The following is a 20,279-nucleotide window of genomic DNA, read 5'->3' on the forward strand; positions in this document are numbered from 1 at the left end:
TTCGACTTATACACGAGATTGACCTATACTCGAGTATAGGCTACGCGGTAGTGCAGGAGTGTATATAGATGAGTGTATGAGATTATATATTTTTACAATATATACATCAATACAGTGCCTATTGAAGAAAAACACGGATGACAGTTTTGAAAAATGCATTTTTTTTCTTTAAGCAGTAGTCACGTAATTATTTGTTGTGTCGTAGTTGGTCACAGCGGTAAACCATAATCTCTTCGTGGGAAAATTTTAACATAAAGTTCCCGAATCCGTTCGTCTGTATATAATGACCGAAGAAACACACACTTGAACTTCTTTTCAAACAGTGTATTTCTGTAAAATTAGCCCGCGGCTATCGAAATGGAGATGCAATGCCTACACCTCTAAAACTGTCACTACGATACAGATTACTTGGATAAAAGACGGAGAATTTGTCCAGCTAGCAGTTTTAGGAATTTCCATGACGTAATATTCAGTAGACCCGAACGGTTTCTACATGACGTTTGACCAGGCGAACAACCGTCTGGAACATAGCGGCCCCTAGTTATGACAGTCTGACATGGCATAACTAAAAAAGAATTGACGACAATTGTGAGCCAATGAATAAAAACACATGATACACAAATTGTTTGAATCACTCACGTTTAAGTTAATACGCAAATACAAAGGGCATGCAAAGAATGAACAACAATAAGAATAAACACGACGATACATGAAATTGGTACCATAGGTATTAGGTACACGCAAAAAATGACGCTATATACAATGGTTGCGATAATAACCGACTGTTCTGGGCTCAGACAAGGGTCGGCCACCGCAGACAAAACCAGGCTCAAACCCTAACACTTAGGTGTTCTTTACGGGAGCGAGGCACGAAATATCCCTCAACACATAGTCTACCTTCACTTTCCCCGTACTCTCATCATAGTTGCAGACGGCAACTTTAGCTCTACGAACCACAGGCTTCCCTTTCCTAATTTGTGGAATTACCTCATGCACCCTCCCAAGTTGATACTTCCCACGTTTACCAATGTCCTGGAGAGAACCTACCACTACAAGTTGACCAGGCTCCAAATTCTCGGCCATTTTTAGCCATTTTTTCCGGCCCTGAAGACCTGGCAAGTAAAAATCGATCCATTTACTCCAAAACTGCTGAGAAAGTGACAAATTGAACCGATAATCCCTTCTTAGTTGGTCACGATCATGTGGTTGCCCAACAGCACAGTATGGGTCTAAGTATGGGGTCAAAAGTGAGGCAGGGGTGATGACAGTAAAATCCCTAGGGTCGTCACTCAAAGGTACCAAAGGGCGTTCGTTCACGATCCGAACGGCACTGCCTGTGTACGTAAGCAGTTCAATAAAATTGGGCTTACGAATTGAAGAGTCCAAAATGTGAAAAAATGCGATTTTAAATTGTTTAACCATTGCCTCCCAGGCGCCACCTTGCGCCGGAGCATACGGAGGTATAAATTCCCAGTTTATCTCTCTCTGTCTCAGGGCGTTGTGAAATTCAGCTAATTCTATCAACTCGGGTAACTTTATTTGAAAGAAGCATCTAGTCACATCAGCCATGAGACCAAATCTACCAAGCCGAAATCTAGCCAAGACATCTACCAGAGGGTTTAACAAGTCAGGACCCGAAAACATTACATCATTAACACAAGTTCCTCGAAATTCAGACTTGCCATCGTAAACAATGCGCTTTTTTAATTGTGACGTAACAAAGTATGGTAAATACCATTCAAATCCCTTGACATTTCCTGCTTCATCAGTACGCTCAATATAGCCATTTGATTTAAGATCTTTCATGGTGTCAGTAAGGAAATCACGAAGTTCAGGTTGTTTTAAAGCCTTCTTTCTTAAAGCAGCAACTCTATCTGACGCCAACACAAAATTGTTAGGTAGATCAATATCTTCCTTCAACGGAACAGGTATCTCAAATCGACCATCTTTCAACTCAATATTCGGTTCAACAAGTTCTCTAGCCAACTTATCATTGCGAGACAATTCACAGGTTTCATTTTGCAAGGTCAAATCCTGAATGACTTTATTCAGGTCTGCTATTTCCATATCACGAGACTCAATTTTACGCTGAAAGCTAGAGATGACATCCGACTCTGAAGACGTCTGCACTCTGCACCTTTAGCAACGCTTTCATCTAAGGGTGACTTACCACCACAAGCCAACCAACCGAGAGGAGTGAGCAAAGCATGTGGTTCACTACGATTTTCACCAACACGCTCTTTTTTTGCACACATCAAATAAGCGTTGTCGTTGCCAATCAGTACATCTACAGTACTACAATCATTCAAATGAAACATATTCACGTCATGAAAATGACGGAAACCATTTAAATCTTGTTTAAGCGGTAAAGTTTTAACATCGTCAGCCCAAGCTGGGTTAACCACCGAAGTTATATCACAAAACAGTTCATCTGTCTCTAACGACTGGATGTTGAGTTTGACAAGGTCAGCACAAGTAGCTTTCTGACCAGCCAGGGTATCCATTTTAAACGACGCTTTATCGTACGGTTTAAGATCAAGTTCACACACCAAATCACTCGAAACAAACGTCAACTGCGAACCAGGATCATGCTGACAATACACCAACTTCGATTTGCCAGTCATTGGATTCAAAACACGAGCAGCAGTAACGCGGTTAAAGGCTGCTTTAACATTTCCAATCTTAACATTACGCACAGGAACTCTGGCACGAGCATCATCTTTCCCAACCGAATCCAGAGAATCACGTGACGTCACATAAAAATCATGCAGAAGAAAATAGTGTTTCCTATCGTTGTTAGGCCCACACTTACGACAGTTATTTGCATGAACGCAATCCCTAACCATATGCTGGCGCAAACAATTCAAGCATTTGCCAGCTTTCACAATGACATCTCTCCGATCTTTAGGTGTCAAGCGCAAAAATTCTTTACAATTAGACAAAAAATGATATTCAACTTGACCACGTGACGAACAACAAATACATGCCGGTAGGTTTTTACGTCTGGCTTCACCACCGCGCGGTGCGCCAACAACAGTCGAGTACTGCGAACTCCCTGACATCACATCATCATGGGGTTTTACGGACGTCTGCCTAACCGGACATGAAGGCAATTTTCCTTTGCCAAACTTTTTAAATTGCTGCGACTCACCAGAATCGCCCATTAGCATAATGCTAAAATCAGTCGACTTACGCGTTTCCTCCCGTACTACAAATTCAAACAAACTCTGAAAGGTAGGCTCATCAGTGCCACCATACTGATCACCTAAAAAGTCAAGATAACGCTGCTTAGCGTCAAACGGGAGTCGCTTAGCCAAATCCAAAACAAAATGTCCTTCTAATTTATCACGCTGACCATAAGCTTGCGCATAAAGCAAACACTGCGATAATTCATCTTTAAACTCTTTCAGATCACTGGAAGAGGTCGAAGTCAATTTGCTACCATAGCGATACTTTCTAATTTCTGGTTCTGCGAAAAGACCTCCACAAACCCCAAAACGCTGGGACAAGCGAGCTAACGACATTTCTATCCTGTCTTCCTCTGACAAGCCAGGGGTGTCAGAAACCAAATTAGCAATCGTTTGCGCAGCTGTTCTAACACAAGCTGCTTGTAACAAAGTCAAAAAAGTCCCCTTAAAGGGCGAAGCTGCCATTAAGGCCGTAACACGATTTTTAAAGAAGATAAATGGCATATTATTACCATCGTAACCAATCAAGGCCGCCTTATCGAAAAACGTCCTACTATTTTGGTATTCAAAAAAGCAATCCTGCTGTTGAGAACTCGATTTAGCGGGAGAAGACAAGCTATATCCCTTAAGGGGCTGAGTGGGCTCAGTCACATGCACAGCCCGATCACGATCCTCACACACGTTAAAATCAGGAGACACAATACGCCTCTCACAACCACCCAAATTACGTGTAGCTGGGCGATCAAAACCTAGCGGCGCAGAAAACTGTGAAGGGGGCAAAGCATTACTACTAATGGCGGCCCCGTGACCTGTACGCTCTGGGGGAGGAGTTCGGTTGTAATTCGCAGACCTTGGCTCTACAGCATTCGGAAGACCCTTAGCCGCGGCCCCGAGACCTCCTGAAACAGCTGGAAAACGTGTGGATTGCCCTGGTCCACTCACAGGTTGAACGGGCGTTTGGAAAAGGTTATGTAAATTAAACTGCGATTGATGTTCATTTCTGGAATGCCTAGAAAAGCCCTTCTTAGAGCTACGCCGAGAGCCCACCTCTGATCGATATTCAGCTAAAACTACCTCTTTACGTTGTTCAGCCCTCAACTGAGCGTCTTTGAGTGCGAACTCAGCAGCTCTCGCTTCGGCTCTCGCGGCGGCCTCAGCTGCTCTCGCTTCGGCCTCAGCTCTCGCGGCAGCCTCAGCTCGAATGGCCTCAGCAGCTCTCGCTTCGGCCTCAGCTCTCGCAGCAGCCTCAGCTCGAATGGCCTCAGCTCTCGCGGCAGCCTCAGCAGCTCTCGCTTCGGCCTCAGCTTGTATCTGGAGCTCCTCTCGTCTTAGCTGCAGGTTAATTTGTGCCACTATCCGAGACGAAGTCCTAGACATCCTAGTGCTTACATTTGAGGCGCTATCCTCAGGATGTATGTCAGCATCCAACATATCTGAGAACTCACTTTCTTTTTGTTCAAAGTTATTTTTTAACGAGTTAAATTCGGGATCTACCCTATCACGAAGTTCTGCCAAGATTGCAGAGTTAAAGATTTTAGTCAAAAGAGCATGGAAATGCCGTAATTCCTCTTCTAAAGTAGATAACTTAGATCTAAAAATTAACAGTTCCTGCTTATCACTCAAAGAACCTAGGGCCACAGAAAGTTTCCCAATTTGAGTCAAAATATCCCGTCTAAGATGCCGGGCCTCTCGAACTGACTTAGCCTCATCGTTAATGGGTCCCTCCTCAGAATGGCCTGCCCGACCGCAAAGAACATCATCAGGCTTAAACTCAGTCGAGTCTACGGCGGTCGAGTCCTTGTCGCCACCGAGTGTAGACATATTAAATGTTGGGGCTAAATTTAACAATTAAAAAAAAATTAAGTTACACAAACACACAAAATTATTAGGCTACAGTAGTTATAAAAAACTTAACTGCAAAGACCGTAAAAAATACAAAAAAGAATTTAAATGCACGATACCGTAGCTGTACGGGTATGAAGTCCTAAAGTCCACAAAACTTGCTTGGATTCTTCCACTTGAATCTACAAGCACAGATGGATTGTCTTTAATCTTCTTTCTTGCCAATGAATGTCAAAGTTATTTTTCTTCTGTACCAAACTGAGAAGAATTGTCTTTACTTTTCTTTGCTTCTGTAAGAGTGTAGACTACCAACCAACAAATCTTCTTTTATTATTTCTTGTACTTTAAGTAGTTCTTCTGCACTAGCTGACAACAAACACGTCGTTTATTTTTATGCCTTCAAGTGCTTCTTGGCCTACCAGCTAACAAAATCGTTTTTTATTTTTCTTGCTTTAATTTCTTCTTGACCTACCAACTGACAAGAACCCGTCTTTTATTTTTATGCCTTCAAGTGCTTCTTGGCCTACCAGCTAACAAGAACTTGTCTTTTATTTGTTGTGTCGTAGTTGGTCACAGCGGTAAACCATAATCTCTTTGTGGGAAAATTGTAACATAAAGTTCCCGAATCCGTTCGTCTGTATATAATGACCGAAGAAACACACACTTGAACTTCTTTTCAAACAGTGTATTTCTGTAAAATTAGCCCGCGGCTATCGAAATGGAGATGCAATGCCTACACCTCTAAAACTGTCACTACGATACAGATTACTTGGATAAAAGACGGAGAATTTGTCCAGCTAGCAAGCACCAAATAAACCAGTTAAATGTGCGACCGACTTCCAACAAACAACTTCGAGAATGAATCAGAAAAATTTGTGATAACTCAAAGGCACGCCGGCAGTTCGTGACGCAATATTTTCATGTCCAAACAGGTTTCAACTGAAACAGGTTTAAACAGGTTTGACACGAGTCTTACGGACGATGGTGCAATTTTGGCTCATGTTTTAGGAATTTCCATGACGTAATATTCAGTAGACCCGAACGGTTTCTACATGACGTTTGACCAGGCGAACAACCGTCTGGAACAGTAGTTTTAACTCGATAAAGTTTGCAAAAATCGATTTCATGTTTGAAGTCACAAAAAAATCTAATGGGCGTTTGAATAACTCGTGAAATGAGAATAAACATTCAAGCTCGCATTCGCTACCACGCGTTTTGACTTTGAAGTTGCTCCTCACGCGCGGGAAGATAAGCAGTGTGTGTCTGTGAGCGTGCGTGCCGTGCGCATCTCAGGTAGGAATTCACGTTCCAGAGAAAGCCATGCGATCAGCTGCTATTTTGGGGGCAAGAGCAACGTAGGCTGTTTTTCGCTTTCGGCATTCTTTAAATCCGCTTAAATGATCTAAATCTCTTTCGCGAAGTACTTTATCTTTGAAACACCACTTGCAATAGCCATTTTTGTTGCCCCTCAACCATAAATTTACGGGGGGCGCCGCCCCCCGGAAGTAAGCGCGTATGATGGAATGGAAGAAGACCGAGATGAAGAAAAATTGTAGAGAGTTATGGGTAGTAGTGCACTGAAAAAGAAATACAGAAAATCATGATTAGGGGCAGAAGCCAGAAAATGACCTGTGAAACTATCTTACCCATACTACGAGTCTCATAACCCACCTAAAGTCCAACACGAATGAGGACTCCACCATAAAATGAGAAAATTGCATGTACAGTAATGTAATGGAACTTTATGAAGCTAAAAATTACAACTTGTATTGAACTAACACATCTATTTCAGAAATATTTATATTGAATAATCACAATCACTGGTGACTTATCTGGGTTTCACATCTCTAAGTTCAACCATTCTGTTACCTCTTCATGAACAGGAGGGGGAGAAATAACAATAATTTTGTCAAAGTCAATTCCTAGTGTATGCAGATGGTCAACAATTGCAGCAAAATTTATTTCAAAGCGATCAAGTGGAACATGTTGTTTTGGGTTTTCTTCACATAAACTTGAATCATTGGCGCCAAGAAAGAGTGTAACAGCGGCCACATTCTGCAAATTCATTGTAAAAAACATAGTGAAGTTTACTAAATTGAGACAAATTACAACAATCACAAAAACAAGGTAACAGCTTTTAGTAGTAATATTGCTCAATTCTAAAAGTGTGTGGGGCTTATAGGTTTCAACCCAGACATTAGTCGTTTTTACATGAAATGAATGATTAGCTGTCTGGGAAGCTGAACTGTTCTAACTTCTAAAACAACAAATTTTCCATTTTGTTAAACTCACCTGCAGAGCTGGGCGGATGAAAGCCTACAAAACCCTGTAAACCATACTGAATTTACAAAAGGTGCAAACCAAATTATTTGGTGATTACTAGGGCAAGTTTTTGTTGCACTAAAAACATGAGAAAGCTGCACTTAATTTTAACAAAAGTTGCAGTAAAAAGTTGCATTTATTTATTTACCTTTTTACCATTCATTTACTTCGAAACACTAGACACAACCTGTTTCCGTTTATGCGGGCTTGGCCAAAAGCCAAGTCATACTTCCACTTCTAATTTAGTTCGGGCACTGTCGTGCTTTGCTGAGGTTGTTGAAGTTCTAGCTTGCAAGCAAACTGTTGCGTCATAGATAACATTGAGATGCAGCTAATCCATCACATAGCTTTTGTTATGCAAATCAAAGAAAATAGAACCATACTGTACTAGAAACAGTTTTATAGCATGTTTTTTAAATCACTCCTTTACATTTTGCTCAATACTTGATAAAAGTTGGTGCAGTAAAAAGTTGCATGAAAAATAGAAAAAAGTTGCAAAAAGTTGCAATATAAAATTCCTACAAACAGCTTAAAACATCATACCACATAAATTCTGAGTATTTAGGAAGCTGCCGAAAGCTGTAAAAAAAAGTTGCAAAAGTTGCAAAAACTTGCCCTAGTGATTACACTATTTTGATTTTGAATGTATAATTTCTTGTAAAAAACAAATGCATTGAATGAAAAATAAGCTAATAGTTTTAGTCATAGGCGCCAACTTTTATTTTTGCACGACGGGGTGGCGAATAGCATAATATGGCAACCTAAAAACTTTCAAACTGCATGTTTTTGTTTGATTTTTACTAAGAGTGTTTCGTAGATGCAATTGTCTTTTCACACCTGATTTGTAGCTCGATAATTTACAAAGCAACTTTAAAACAAAGCACAGGAGGTATGTCGTGAATTTGATTGTTACGTTGCTGCTCTGACACTTAACATTTGGCAAAAGTATTTTTGCGAACAGCAGCTCTGTCAATCCAACTGGTCAAGTTGTAACCGTGAAACTTCACCTTGATAAACATTTAAAATTAGGACGTGGTTCAATCGCTGTTGCGTCATGCAGTGCCGGTCTTAGGGTATTTCGGGCCCTGTGCGGAATATGCTTTGCGGGCCCCAATGACAATGATCGAATTCAGTAGCGTAGCTAAGTATTTTGAAAGGGGAGGGGGTAGTTTGACGGTCAGCAGGCAAAGCCTGAATATGCCCATGATTGCCGAAGACGACACCCAGAGGTGGGGGTATGGGGGCTTTCCCCAGAAAATTTTAAAATATTACTTTGAACTTGGGGCATTCTGAGAGTATGTTCAACAAAAATTTGGGTATGAATATTACTGTAAAATGGTGCTGTCCGGTGGCATAGCAAAAGGAATAGATCATGCTTTCTTTGGCATTTTTCGGAAATAAAGCTATGTCTTTATGTTGAGTCTGGATGCAACCTATTTCGTACCCCGGTTTCGTACCCTGAAATCAGAGTAACAAAATCAAATTTCGACCTATTTCATCCCCTGAAAAGATCGAGAAAAATTTTGAAATGTTTGCGGCAACTCCGATCAGCAACTTTGGCTTTGTGGTTTTTCTTTTCTTGATCTTTTCAGGGTACGGAATAGGTTGCACCCGTTGAGTCTCTAAGTTTTCTTGTTGCTAATTCCTTTGTTGAATTCATTTGTTGAATTTTTCCATTCGAAATGACAAAATTACTGCATTTTCTGAGTAATTTGCGAGCCCTGTGCGATCGCACGGTTTGCACACCCCAAAGACCGGCACTGCGTCATGGTAGATCGCAAGTAGGTTAAAAATTTAAAAAAAAAGATTTTTGAGGGAGGCAATGAAAAGATCGTATTTTATTGATTAATAAATCCCATTGTAAACCTAACAAATGTAACAATGACTTATGACAAGTAACAAATAAAACGATTGCAACTACAACAACAAGGAAAAAACTCGTAGCCACGTGTTGCGTAATCTTCACGTAGCTTGCTTGTTACGCGAGTATCATGCTTGTGACAAAAACAATCATTTTCTTCGCAATACTGTATTGGTTCAGCTCTTGCTTTACATTGACTTGAAGCGAAAACCAATGATCAAAAAAATATTTAAACGTCCGTCGTCCGTTCAAATTACATTTATTTGCAGTAAGTAATGTAACCTAAACGAGGTGGCTGCTACCCCGCCACAGCGACTATGGGGTGGCGTGGCCTCCCAGTAAGTCGGCGCCAATGGTTTTAGTACCGTACTAGTTTAAAATAAAAAATTGTGGCTATTAACCCTAGCATGACATGACCAACAAAAAGCAAATGCTATTGGTTGGAATAGTATATACACAACTTACCAGTGTATACTGACTGAGCAAAAATAATTTTAGTGGCTATTCTTACCATATTGTGAATATAGCCTCTGAGGTCATGGCCCCGATCAGCTTCGAGGCCTGAAAGTTTGTTTGTTTGTTATATTTATCCTGCATTGCGGGAAAGCGGACTTGAGCGCTATGAATCGGTGTACGCCTTCCGACGTACACCTGACCCACGCTGCAGCCGACGGCAATGTCTGTTTCCGGTTGTCTACTTTACTTATGACTTAAATTTGGTACTACCCATTACTCGAAATCGATCACTGGGTAGAGGCAATTATCGTAAAGTTTCTTGCCTAGAGAAACAACAGCAAGTGCGGGTGGCTGGAGTCAAACATGCAGGCTTTCGACTGTGAGCCCAACGCGCTAACCACTCGCCATTGCTGCCGACAAGTTCTAATATTGTTTTAAAAAATATTTTTATCAATGCTCAGTTCAATTTGTTCTTATTTCTGACCATCATAACAAAAAAATACCTCTATGCCAGTGGTTCTTAACCTTTACTAACCTGCCGAACCCTTACGCTAATCTGCAAGCTTTCGTTGAACCCCAAATTTTCGCTGAATCACAAAAACGAAAATCTACCACATTTAATAGTATATACATGTAATCTGTATCAATGAGACTTCTGTTGATGTTTTTCTGGGACCAAATTATAAGATTCAAAGATTTGTCTCGGAAACAGCAATTCTCATGTCATTTTCGCGTGCAAGCGAGCTTCGTTTTTTTTTTGCTTTAACAACCACCAGAATAGAAAACGCATGCTCGCATAAATAAGTACTTATGTATGGCATGAGAACTTCAAGGCAACTTTTGTAATAAGAAGATAACTTTCCATTTGTTGGCACCAAAACGTTTGAAAATTTGTTGTGTTGAGGTTTTTTTGTATCTTGCTTTCTTGAAGCTCGATAATGTCATTTAAGTAGCCTATGGACAGTTTATATCTGCTGTTGTTGAAAAAAATTGAAAAAGAACTAATTTTCCTTAACTAAGGAAGTTTCCTGTGAGAGCCCTGATTTTGCAGTTCCATGCAAATAGCAAACGTGAGGAAATTCATGCTTTAAGAAAATGAAGTTTTTCATACCGTACCGACTGTTTTTACTATGTTAGGTAAAAATATAGTTTTTTGCATTCTGTGTTACATGCAGATGGCATCATTACATCACGCGTCAATCACACAGATGTTTATTTACCATCATGTAAGCCGCAATCAAGTTTCTGCTGGACAATATTTTCCAAAAATATTCTCTGATATACCATTCAGTAGGCCGTGTATTAATGTTTCAGAGGACGTTCGCGCCGAACCCCTGAAGCAGCATGGTCGAACCCTGGTTAAGAACCACTGCTCTATGCCAAACATAGTAGAGGTCTAGAAAAAGGTTGAAGTGACAAAACGCAGATGTTATAACCTGCTTGATACCAAAACAGGACAATCAGATTTAATATGGCGCAGGTGCATCAGCTAGAGTAGGCATGTGCAACGTTTTTTACTGGAGGGCCAAATACAAAATTTTGAAGGATAACGCAGGCCACATAAATTTTTCAAAAAAAATTAGTATTATGAAACTACTTTCCTATGAAAGTAGTTTATGTAGTTAAGAAATAGATTTAATGCAGTCCACAACACACTTGTGCGACATTTTATTTAAAAACTGTGAATAATTGTCGATGGAAGATGAAGAAACCAAATTCAGTCAAGAGTGTTGCAGATCTTTGAAACCTTTTGAAATATTTGCTTATAATAACAGAACTACAAGTAACTCGAAGTTGACTTTTCAAATGTTGGTCCGATAGTTGGCCTCTTTGCTTTCCTTTCCAATTATTTCATCTTAGAGAAAAATTGCTCACAGCAATATGTGCTTCCAAAAAGCGAAATGGTTTTTTAAGGCATGGTCGACAAGATTCTGATGCTTCCCCCTAACATAGTTTTATAAAAGTTCACCAAATCATTTTCAACAGTAGACTATCTATGTTGCACCAACAACTCCATCAAGTATTAACTACGGTACTGTACAATGCCATTGCGAAATTATGCAAAGCAGCATTCTTGCATCACAAAGCGCAATATTTTTGTACACAAAGTGCGAAAATTTCCATTACTTTGATGTGAAATGCATCAAATAGTAATGGCTAGTATGAACTTCTAAGATTTTGCTGAGAGCCACGCGGGCCACACGGAACATCCTGGCAGGCCGCAGTGCGGCCCGCTGGCCACTGTTTGCACATGTCTGAGCTAGAGTATGCTGTGAGTGAGAGTTTTAGTGTTGCAATTTGTTTTTTTGCTTCCGCCTGCCCTTCATATGTTTAGCCTATTATGCATGCAGATTGCACAAGCACGACATGACGCTTCGCATAAAGATAGGGCCTATGGAACTGATATATAGACCCACAGCACACCTGAGCGCATATTGTCAAACATATAGAGGTCAAACATCATGCTCGACTGAAACAGTGAACGTGTGTGTATAGCCTCAGAGTCAGAGCTGCTATATTCACAATATATGGTAAATATAGCTACTGCCATAATTTTAACTATTTGCACTACGATACCGTATATGTAACATACCGTACTACCATAGGCTACAGTTTAAAAGTGCTTTATATAAAAAAACTCTATTGGTCATTGCCTGTTACAGCAAATAACTTACTTGTAGCAAATTTTTATCTAAAACTTCATCAATGTACTTGAGGATAGATGCTGTTGTATAGCCAGAAAACCCACGATTGAATATGTCACATTTTCTTTGACAAACATTTGCAACAGATGTCCCCCACCCTTCTTTATCGAAGGAATATTGAGTTATAGAATCGCCCAATAAAACGATGCGATGCCACAGTGACATAGTTTCAAAAGCTAACCAATGCAAGTGCAAGAAACTGTTTCCTTAAATGTCTAAATGCAAAATTATGATAATTGGCAATGTTATCAGACAACAATGAATATCCTCAACATCAATGAAAACCTTCCCCAATGGCACTGCAAACTTTCCCATCTACAGACATAAACACTGATATTTAGGGGTCCACGTCTTTTGGGCGCAGACAGTTAGGCGCCGGTCAAATAGGCGCACACTGTGGTGTCTGAATATTTAGGCGCAGAGCACTGTGGCGCCCGTTCATTTAGGTGCTATTCCTAGTAAACTTTGCAGATTGTATCAGCTTGGCAGGTAGGGCAACGCTTTCACACAAAATGTTGTATTGAACAGAAAATTATGTCATGGCTTCTGTGAGTAAAGTTGCTTAAACCGGCAATGCTTTTCACACATAAAATGTTATATTGAACAGTAAAATATTTTGTTTGTTAATGCGCGTGTTCCGTTTTTATTTGTTGTTTGTCCAGGTTTGCGTAGGCGAAAGCTTTATCAATAAATCATTCAAGTTTCCGAACATGACTGAGTTAACTTTTAGTAAGTCAAATAATAACTACACTAATCATCAGTAAAAAATATATCATAGCCTGTATTATGGACTGCATCCTTACCTAATATACGGACTGACAATTTGGGGGTCGTCATACAAAACACATATATATTGGAAAGCTTGGTGTTTTGCAAAATTAGGCAGTCAAAGCTGTTGTGAAAGGCAAATGGGCTGATCATGTCACACCCTTTTATAAACAACTCAATATCCTAAAGTTAAAAGATCTGTACAACTTTGATATTGCTAAATTTATGTACCAGTTTAGTTTTAACTCATTACCCGACTCTTTTCAAAACTACTTTAAAAAATGCAACAAAATTCACAACTTTACTACTCGAAACTCGACCAACCTAGATTAGGCTACTAGTATTATTATCAATAGCCTACACAACCACAAAACTACAGCGCTCAATAAAATACTCTGGCGCAAAAATTTGGAATAACATACCAGATAAAATTCGCAAATCCTCCTTCACAACTTTTAAAAGAATGTACAAAAAAAAAAAGTATGGACACATATTAAGCACATGCTAAATTACTAATCTGACTTGCAATTGTAACACAGACTACGTTGGCCTACCTGAATTTTTTTTAATTTCTTATCATCTTGGACAGCTTCACTGTTATTTATTTATTATTATATATGTCTTTTACTCAATCAGCCAATTATAATTACCGTAAGTTATCATTGATGAGTTAAGGGGTGGCTGCTTGACTTGAAGACCTTGAATGGTCACTTCGTAGCCTCCCGCTGTTGTGATGCTTTCATCATTTTCTTTTTAATGGTAATCATTTCAACAGTTTTGCTACATTGTGTTTTGACTTGTTGTGCATCTTTTTCGCAGTCAGCTACTAAACATCTATCTATCTACAAGGAAATAACTAATAGGCTAAGCAGTCAATTACAATACAGTCTGAAAACATAATACCTGCTCTTTACTTATAGCTATTGTTAACCTAAATTTGGTTGAAACATTTCTGTTTTGTGAGACCCTGGCTAAAATAGCGCTGACGCCATCAATTTGTTTAAGAGCTGACGCAGTAGGCTACTTTACGCTGTGAAGTTTTTAAGCAATTCGCGCTGACGCCGTCAATTTATTTCATTGACGCGTATAACACTGCCTATTGGTGTCTAAAAAACAAGAAAAGGTAAAGTCACAAGTGCCATTTCAAGATTGTTATGGTAAACAAGTTTGCAGGGAAACTGAAATTTATTCTTGAGCTTAGTGCTTCCATTAAAAATCTCTGAAATAAATTCTCTTTTATCCATTTTTGATTGGAAAGTAGCCTGCAGCGGAAATGCGGCGGAAGCCAATGTAAAGCCTCTGCGCTTTCGTAACATTTGGAAAAAGAAGAAGAGTCGCTGCTGCATCTCCTACTCTAGCAAAAATATAACGCGGCTACCAAAAAAGCAGCGTAAGAGTAGCAGCGCTATAAAAGTAGCGAAAGCCTCTCGAAATCTGGTTTATTTAATACAATTCAAGCCATGATAATGCAACAGTAAACTTATAGTGGTAGCGCAAGTCACACCAAAGCAAAGGGACAGTACATTACCAAAGCAGTGAGGTTTTTCTTATGTTGAACCACTCAAAATTTCAAGCAAAATCCAGCAATTTATTTGATAATGATCATGATTTGATAATGATCATCACTTTAATATCATGTTCAAACAATAATTAACTTAGTGTATATGCCTGAACACATCAGTTATCGATTCCCATTTTAAAACTGCACCACTGTCGTTGCTGCGAACACTTCACTTCATTTTATTTAAAAGCGAAGCACTGTAGCCTACATAGTTTTTTGTATTAGCTCACCGTACGTTTATTCTTAAATGCTCGTGTTTTTGACTTTTCTTTTTTTTGTGTTGGTTGTAAGGTTCAGTCGTCCCCGCATGGCTTCATCAACTGTCAGACCAGAGTCACTATATACATAGTCTGGAAAGTCAATGGCAAATCTGCCTGAGGTTGTTGTTTACAGCGCCACCTAGGAGAGCTATGGTTAAATCACAGAATCTGCTTGGAAGGTATGCAAATACAGGCATATTGTCTACTATCAACGGTGAAACTGTGCATGATATTGTGGTTGCAGACTTGTTTTAACTATTGCAGAATGTTTAGGATGTTAGTTACAGTTATTATCTAGAAAAATTCGTTTGGTCTACTTTTCTGAGGCTTAGGTTAGCATGACTACAAGTAGTTAAAAGATGATGTGACTTTTCAAATTACTAAGGAATTGATTAGTTTATAGTTTGAAGTAGTGGTCTTTAAAGTTAATAAGTTTCAATGTACAAAGTATATACATCAGCTTACTAATTGAAGGGATTAATTACTAAATATTTGTGGAAGCTTTAAGCTAAAGTAGGCTTGAAATTAGTACCGTAATTGGCAGATGCTACTTAGCCAGCATCATTTCCAAAAATATTGATTGATCGATTAATTCAGTTGACAGTTATTTTAAAAAGGTCTATAAAGTTGTTTTATTTAGTGATACAACAAAACGGTGATAGGTTTCAATCTGTGATACTCAAAATAGCCACTCCCAAAAATAATTTATAAACAAAGAGCATTAGCAAGACAAATTTGAGTACCGGTAAGTATGTAGGTTCAGTAATTTAATGCAACAATGTCACAAATATTAAAAGTCCTGAGATTTAACTTAAAACTAGTTAGGCTGAAGGAAGATACAGCAGAATCAGATACTTACCGTAACTTGTTCCATATTTGGGGAACCTGGTTTGCGACATATATAGCATCTTAAATTAATTGGTTATGTACAGACTGGAAATTTGATTGAATGGACCAGTTAAGGCAGTTATGCTGACAAAGGTTATGTTTTGTTTATTTCCTTTGTGTTGTAATTTCCTATTTTTTATTAGCATGCCGTTTTTTTGTAGGTCATCAGTCTACTTTGAGACTACTAGCAAACACTGGTTTAATGCAGTAACCGGTTAACCACTACTTTGCTTTGTATCATCTTCTTTTCGCCCTTTTTCACATCACAGAAAACATAGCTTATGACTGCTTGAGGTTTCAGTGGCATGGCTGAAGTTTTTCTTGTTGAAGTGGCTACCATTACTAATTGCTTGTGATCTGCTTGACATATGTTACAAAATACCTATAGGCTATCATAACGTGTCAAAATCAACAACTTGGCATGAGGTTGCATCCCAATTTCTTAACTAATTCACATATTTAAAATGAACTGCCAAGTTGTTGATTTTGACAATTTGAATATTTCGGATATGTTACATTTTAGCATGTTACTTGTGGGCCTGTCATTCCTGATTTTGAAAACAATTTATGCTTATGAAAACAATTATATGCTTAATACAAATAGAGAATGTTCATAAATACAGTATATAATATATATATTATATATTTCTTACAATGCAGCAATAAGTGTACAAAAAGGTTTACAATTATACAATTCTTAAAAGTCATTAAAATGTTGTCACAATGCTTGGAAGCTCTTCAAGACATGAGTGAAGAACATCTTATATTTTTCGATGAGGTATGTTGAGCTTGACTTGTTTACATGCAAAATACTATTCAATCAAATATAGTTATTACTATCTAAACCTAAAGCTTACTGGTTAACAATTCTCCGCAACAGCATTGTCTGTTAACCGGGCTATTATATTGTGATTATTCTTGTATTTTTTTTTTGTCTTTTTGCATGTATGGTAATTAATATGGACTTATTGGTGTGGTGCAAATAATTTGTAATAATAACATTATCAATATGAAATTTGGAAATCTAACCAATGAAATACTTAACTGCTTCAGGGCCTTCAGGTCGAAAAAGTTAGCTTTCAAAAGCATAATATGCAATATACACGATTATACTGGTGCTACTTTAGAAGTGCATTAATTCAATAATTCCGAGCTATATTTACATTTTGAGGTACCAGTAATGAACGTTCTTCTTTGGTGCCATTTTTTTGCATACTATATATAGCAATTGAACGTGACTTACTTTACATTACTGGTATGCTAAAGAACAATGGCATCACATGGTCACCTTAGTTCGGAGAGATTAATGGCACTTGATGAAGATGGTGCATTACTGAATTTATTTGTATTTTACAGTTGAATGAAGATTTGGATGGTGGAAATTCGCCTATGAAAGGGGAATTTTCTTCGAAAAGTGGCGTATTACACTGACATATTGCTCAATGAAATCAACAACCTTAATCTGCCTAATGCATATCATGAGTATTGTAAAGAAAGCTTATTGCCGGACTTGGACTGTGGAAGGTATACAGCAATCCATTAACTGGAACCTCTACGATGGCGCTTTTGAAGAACTTTTCTAGACCCTTGCTATGTTGACATGTATTGTTTTCACTGTGATGGTCAGAAATAAAAAAAAAACTAAACTTATAAAAAAAAGTGCTGTATGCGTATGAGGAGTCATATTTTTACTTACCACTACAAGACTTCTTACATGGTAGAAACAAAACAGCTAAACAATCGCATAAGCCGAACAGTGCACTTCGTAGGCCTAGCACTCCGAAAAGTATAAACAATTCTAAAAGCAAACATTGAAGGGGGATTCCTGTTGTATTTTGTTATCCGTTTTTGATTTGTACAATAAACATCGTAGCATGCTTTTCAAGCTGATTTCACAGCACATTCCTTTAATAAAGAATAAAATAGGCTTTCTATTAATACCGTAACTTAAATACTGTAAAAAGTACACAGAAGGGTGCCAATGCGGCAATGATGTAGTTGCAGTGAAAGTACAGTAAACCACTTTTATAATCCCCATTCATTCGAATGAACTAAAAAGTATAAGAAACCATGCGGATTAAAATTCTCGTTTATATACCCATACTGTATGTTATAACTTATGTGAGGTTTACTGTACCGGAATATACAGCATGCATTGTAGATACGGAGTTCCTTCAATGTAGGTACAGATTCTCAAAGTGCCAATTTCAATCACTGTTTTATGCAGTCTCGAGTAAAGCGCAGTATGCCGGGGTGGTTAGTCTAATGTTCACTCTAGACATTAGATCCCTTCACTGCAGAGTGCTTTACAATATCTAAAGTTTTGGCGGTACTGCTAAACATTCGAACTGCAGGCGCGGTATCACATGCAACTCTTTGATGCTGTCGACCGAAGTAGTGTTCAAGAGGATCCTGCTTTATTCTTGCAAGTATGGTACCGTACATAATCTGCGCCAGTAGCAGACGTTTCTCGAATTATTGCTGGTAAGGACGATACAAGAAGAGCATCTGAAGCTTTACTTAGTAGCATATTCTCTCTATTGACATCCCCAACTAAATCTGAAAATCAATGACCTATCATAAATAACATTTAGCAATGTATGTTACAATTAGCACACGTGTTCATCACTAATCAACTATACACACTACACAGGGATGCTAGATTAGTGAATCTTCTCAATATACGAGTAAAGTAGCAGTGAGCACCATATGCTTATTGCTTAAATTTAAAAAAAAACATAATATATATATATGTGATTCACTAGGCATAAGCTCTTAATTTTTACTAATGTCAACCATCATGACATACAGCATAAAATTATACTATTTTATTGTGCTGATCTTACCTGATGAAACTGTTTTTCCCACTGTGCTGTTGAAACTGAAAACCTTTTCTTTTCATCACTTGGAACTTTGTACAAGTAACAAAATCCCATAGTTGTAGTGTTGTTACATTGTGGTAAACAGCAGTTTATTCCACTCCATTTACGCGTAACTTGGGACATTATCAAACTAAATAATCATAACTAAGATAATTCACAACCCTACATAGAGTACAGCATTTGATTATAACTGTAATGCTAATAACAACAAAAGATAATTGCTAACAAAGGTAGTGGTTAACCGGTTAATGCATTAGTGTCTGCTAGTAGTCTCAAAGTAGACTAATTGATCTTCAAAGAACGGCATGCTTAAGATAATAGGAAATTACAACACAAAGGAAATAAACAAAACATAACCTTTGTCAGCATAACTGCCTTAACTGGTCCATTCAATCAAATTTCCAGTTTGTACGTAATCAATTAAGATGCTATATACGTCGCAAACCAGGTTCTTCAAATATGGAACACGTTACGGTATCGGATTCTGCTGTATCTTCCCTCAGCCTAACTAGTTTTAAGTTAAATCTCAGGACTTGTAACCTTTGTGACATTGTTGCTTTAAATTACTGAACCTGCATAGTTACCGATACAGTAGCCTACTCAAAATTGTCTTGCTAATGCTCTTTGTTTACAAATTATTTTTGGGAGTGGCTATTTTGAGTGTCACAGATTGAAACCTATCAACTTTTTGTTGTATCTTTATAGACCTTTTTTAAATAACTGTCAACTGAATTAGTTGATCAATCAATGTTTTTGGAAATGATGCTGGCTAAGTAGCATCTGCCAATTACGGTACTAATTTCAAGCCTACTTCAGCTTAAAGGTTCCACAAATATTTACTAATTAAACCCTTCCATTAGTAAGCTGCTGTATATACTTTGTACATTGAAACTTATGAACTTTAAAGACCACTACTTCAAACTATAAACTAATCAATTCCTTAGTAATTTGAAAAGTCACATCATCTTTTAACTACTTGTAGTCATGCTTAACTAAACCTCAGAAAAGTAAACCAAACGAATTTTTCTAAATAATAACTGTAACTAACATCCTAAACGTTCTACAATAGTTTAAAACAAGTCTGCAACCACAATATCATCCACAGTTTCACTGTTGATAGTAGACAATATGCCTGTATTTGCATACCTTCCAAGCAGATTCTGTGATTTAACCATAGCTCTCCTAGGTGGCGCTGTAAACAACAACCTCAAAACATGACTTTCCAGACTATGTATATAGTGGCTCTGGTCAGACCTCCAGTTGCTTTAGGTGATGCAACTGATTCTTTCAACTAATTCATCTATTTTAAACTGTTAGGTTTGGTGGCCGTGCTTAAATTTACTTTCATCAACGTATCCTTTAAATTTACATCGCATGCACGTTTTAAATTTCTTTGGTTTTGCCGCCGTTTCCTTTTGTTGGTTCTGACTCAGCTGTCGGCATTGAAGGAAAAATTAGTAAGCGAGTTCCCGGTAGGCTATATTCCACTGTCCTTAGGAAGAACAAAAAAAGCATTTTATCGCATGAGCATATAAAATATTATTTT

The 20,279-nt window shown here is 38.2% G+C and overlaps 1 protein-coding gene across 3 annotated transcripts in view; it reads right to left on the minus strand.

The window, feature by feature from the left end:
* The window catches only part of LOC145771351 (isoamyl acetate-hydrolyzing esterase 1 homolog), a 114,341-nt gene extending 101,777 nt beyond the window's left edge, over positions 1-12,564 (minus strand). For all 3 annotated transcript variants that reach the window (XR_014289196.1, XM_082583103.1, XM_082583104.1), the window contains exons 1-2: positions 12,345-12,564; positions 6,900-7,085 (exon numbers count right to left, since the gene is read on the minus strand). Coding sequence is in view for 2 of the 3 variants with exons in the window: in XM_082583103.1 (XP_082439229.1) it covers positions 6,900-7,085; positions 12,345-12,539 (381 nt within the window). In the remaining variant the exon portion in view is untranslated. The remainder of the gene's footprint in view (positions 1-6,899; positions 7,086-12,344) is intronic.
* Positions 12,565-20,279: the final 7,715 nt, after the last annotated feature.

The sequence above is a fragment of the Aplidium turbinatum genome, chromosome 5, assembly GCF_918807975.1.
Source record: "Aplidium turbinatum chromosome 5, kaAplTurb1.1, whole genome shotgun sequence".
Taxonomy (NCBI): Eukaryota; Metazoa; Chordata; class Ascidiacea; order Aplousobranchia; family Polyclinidae; genus Aplidium; species Aplidium turbinatum.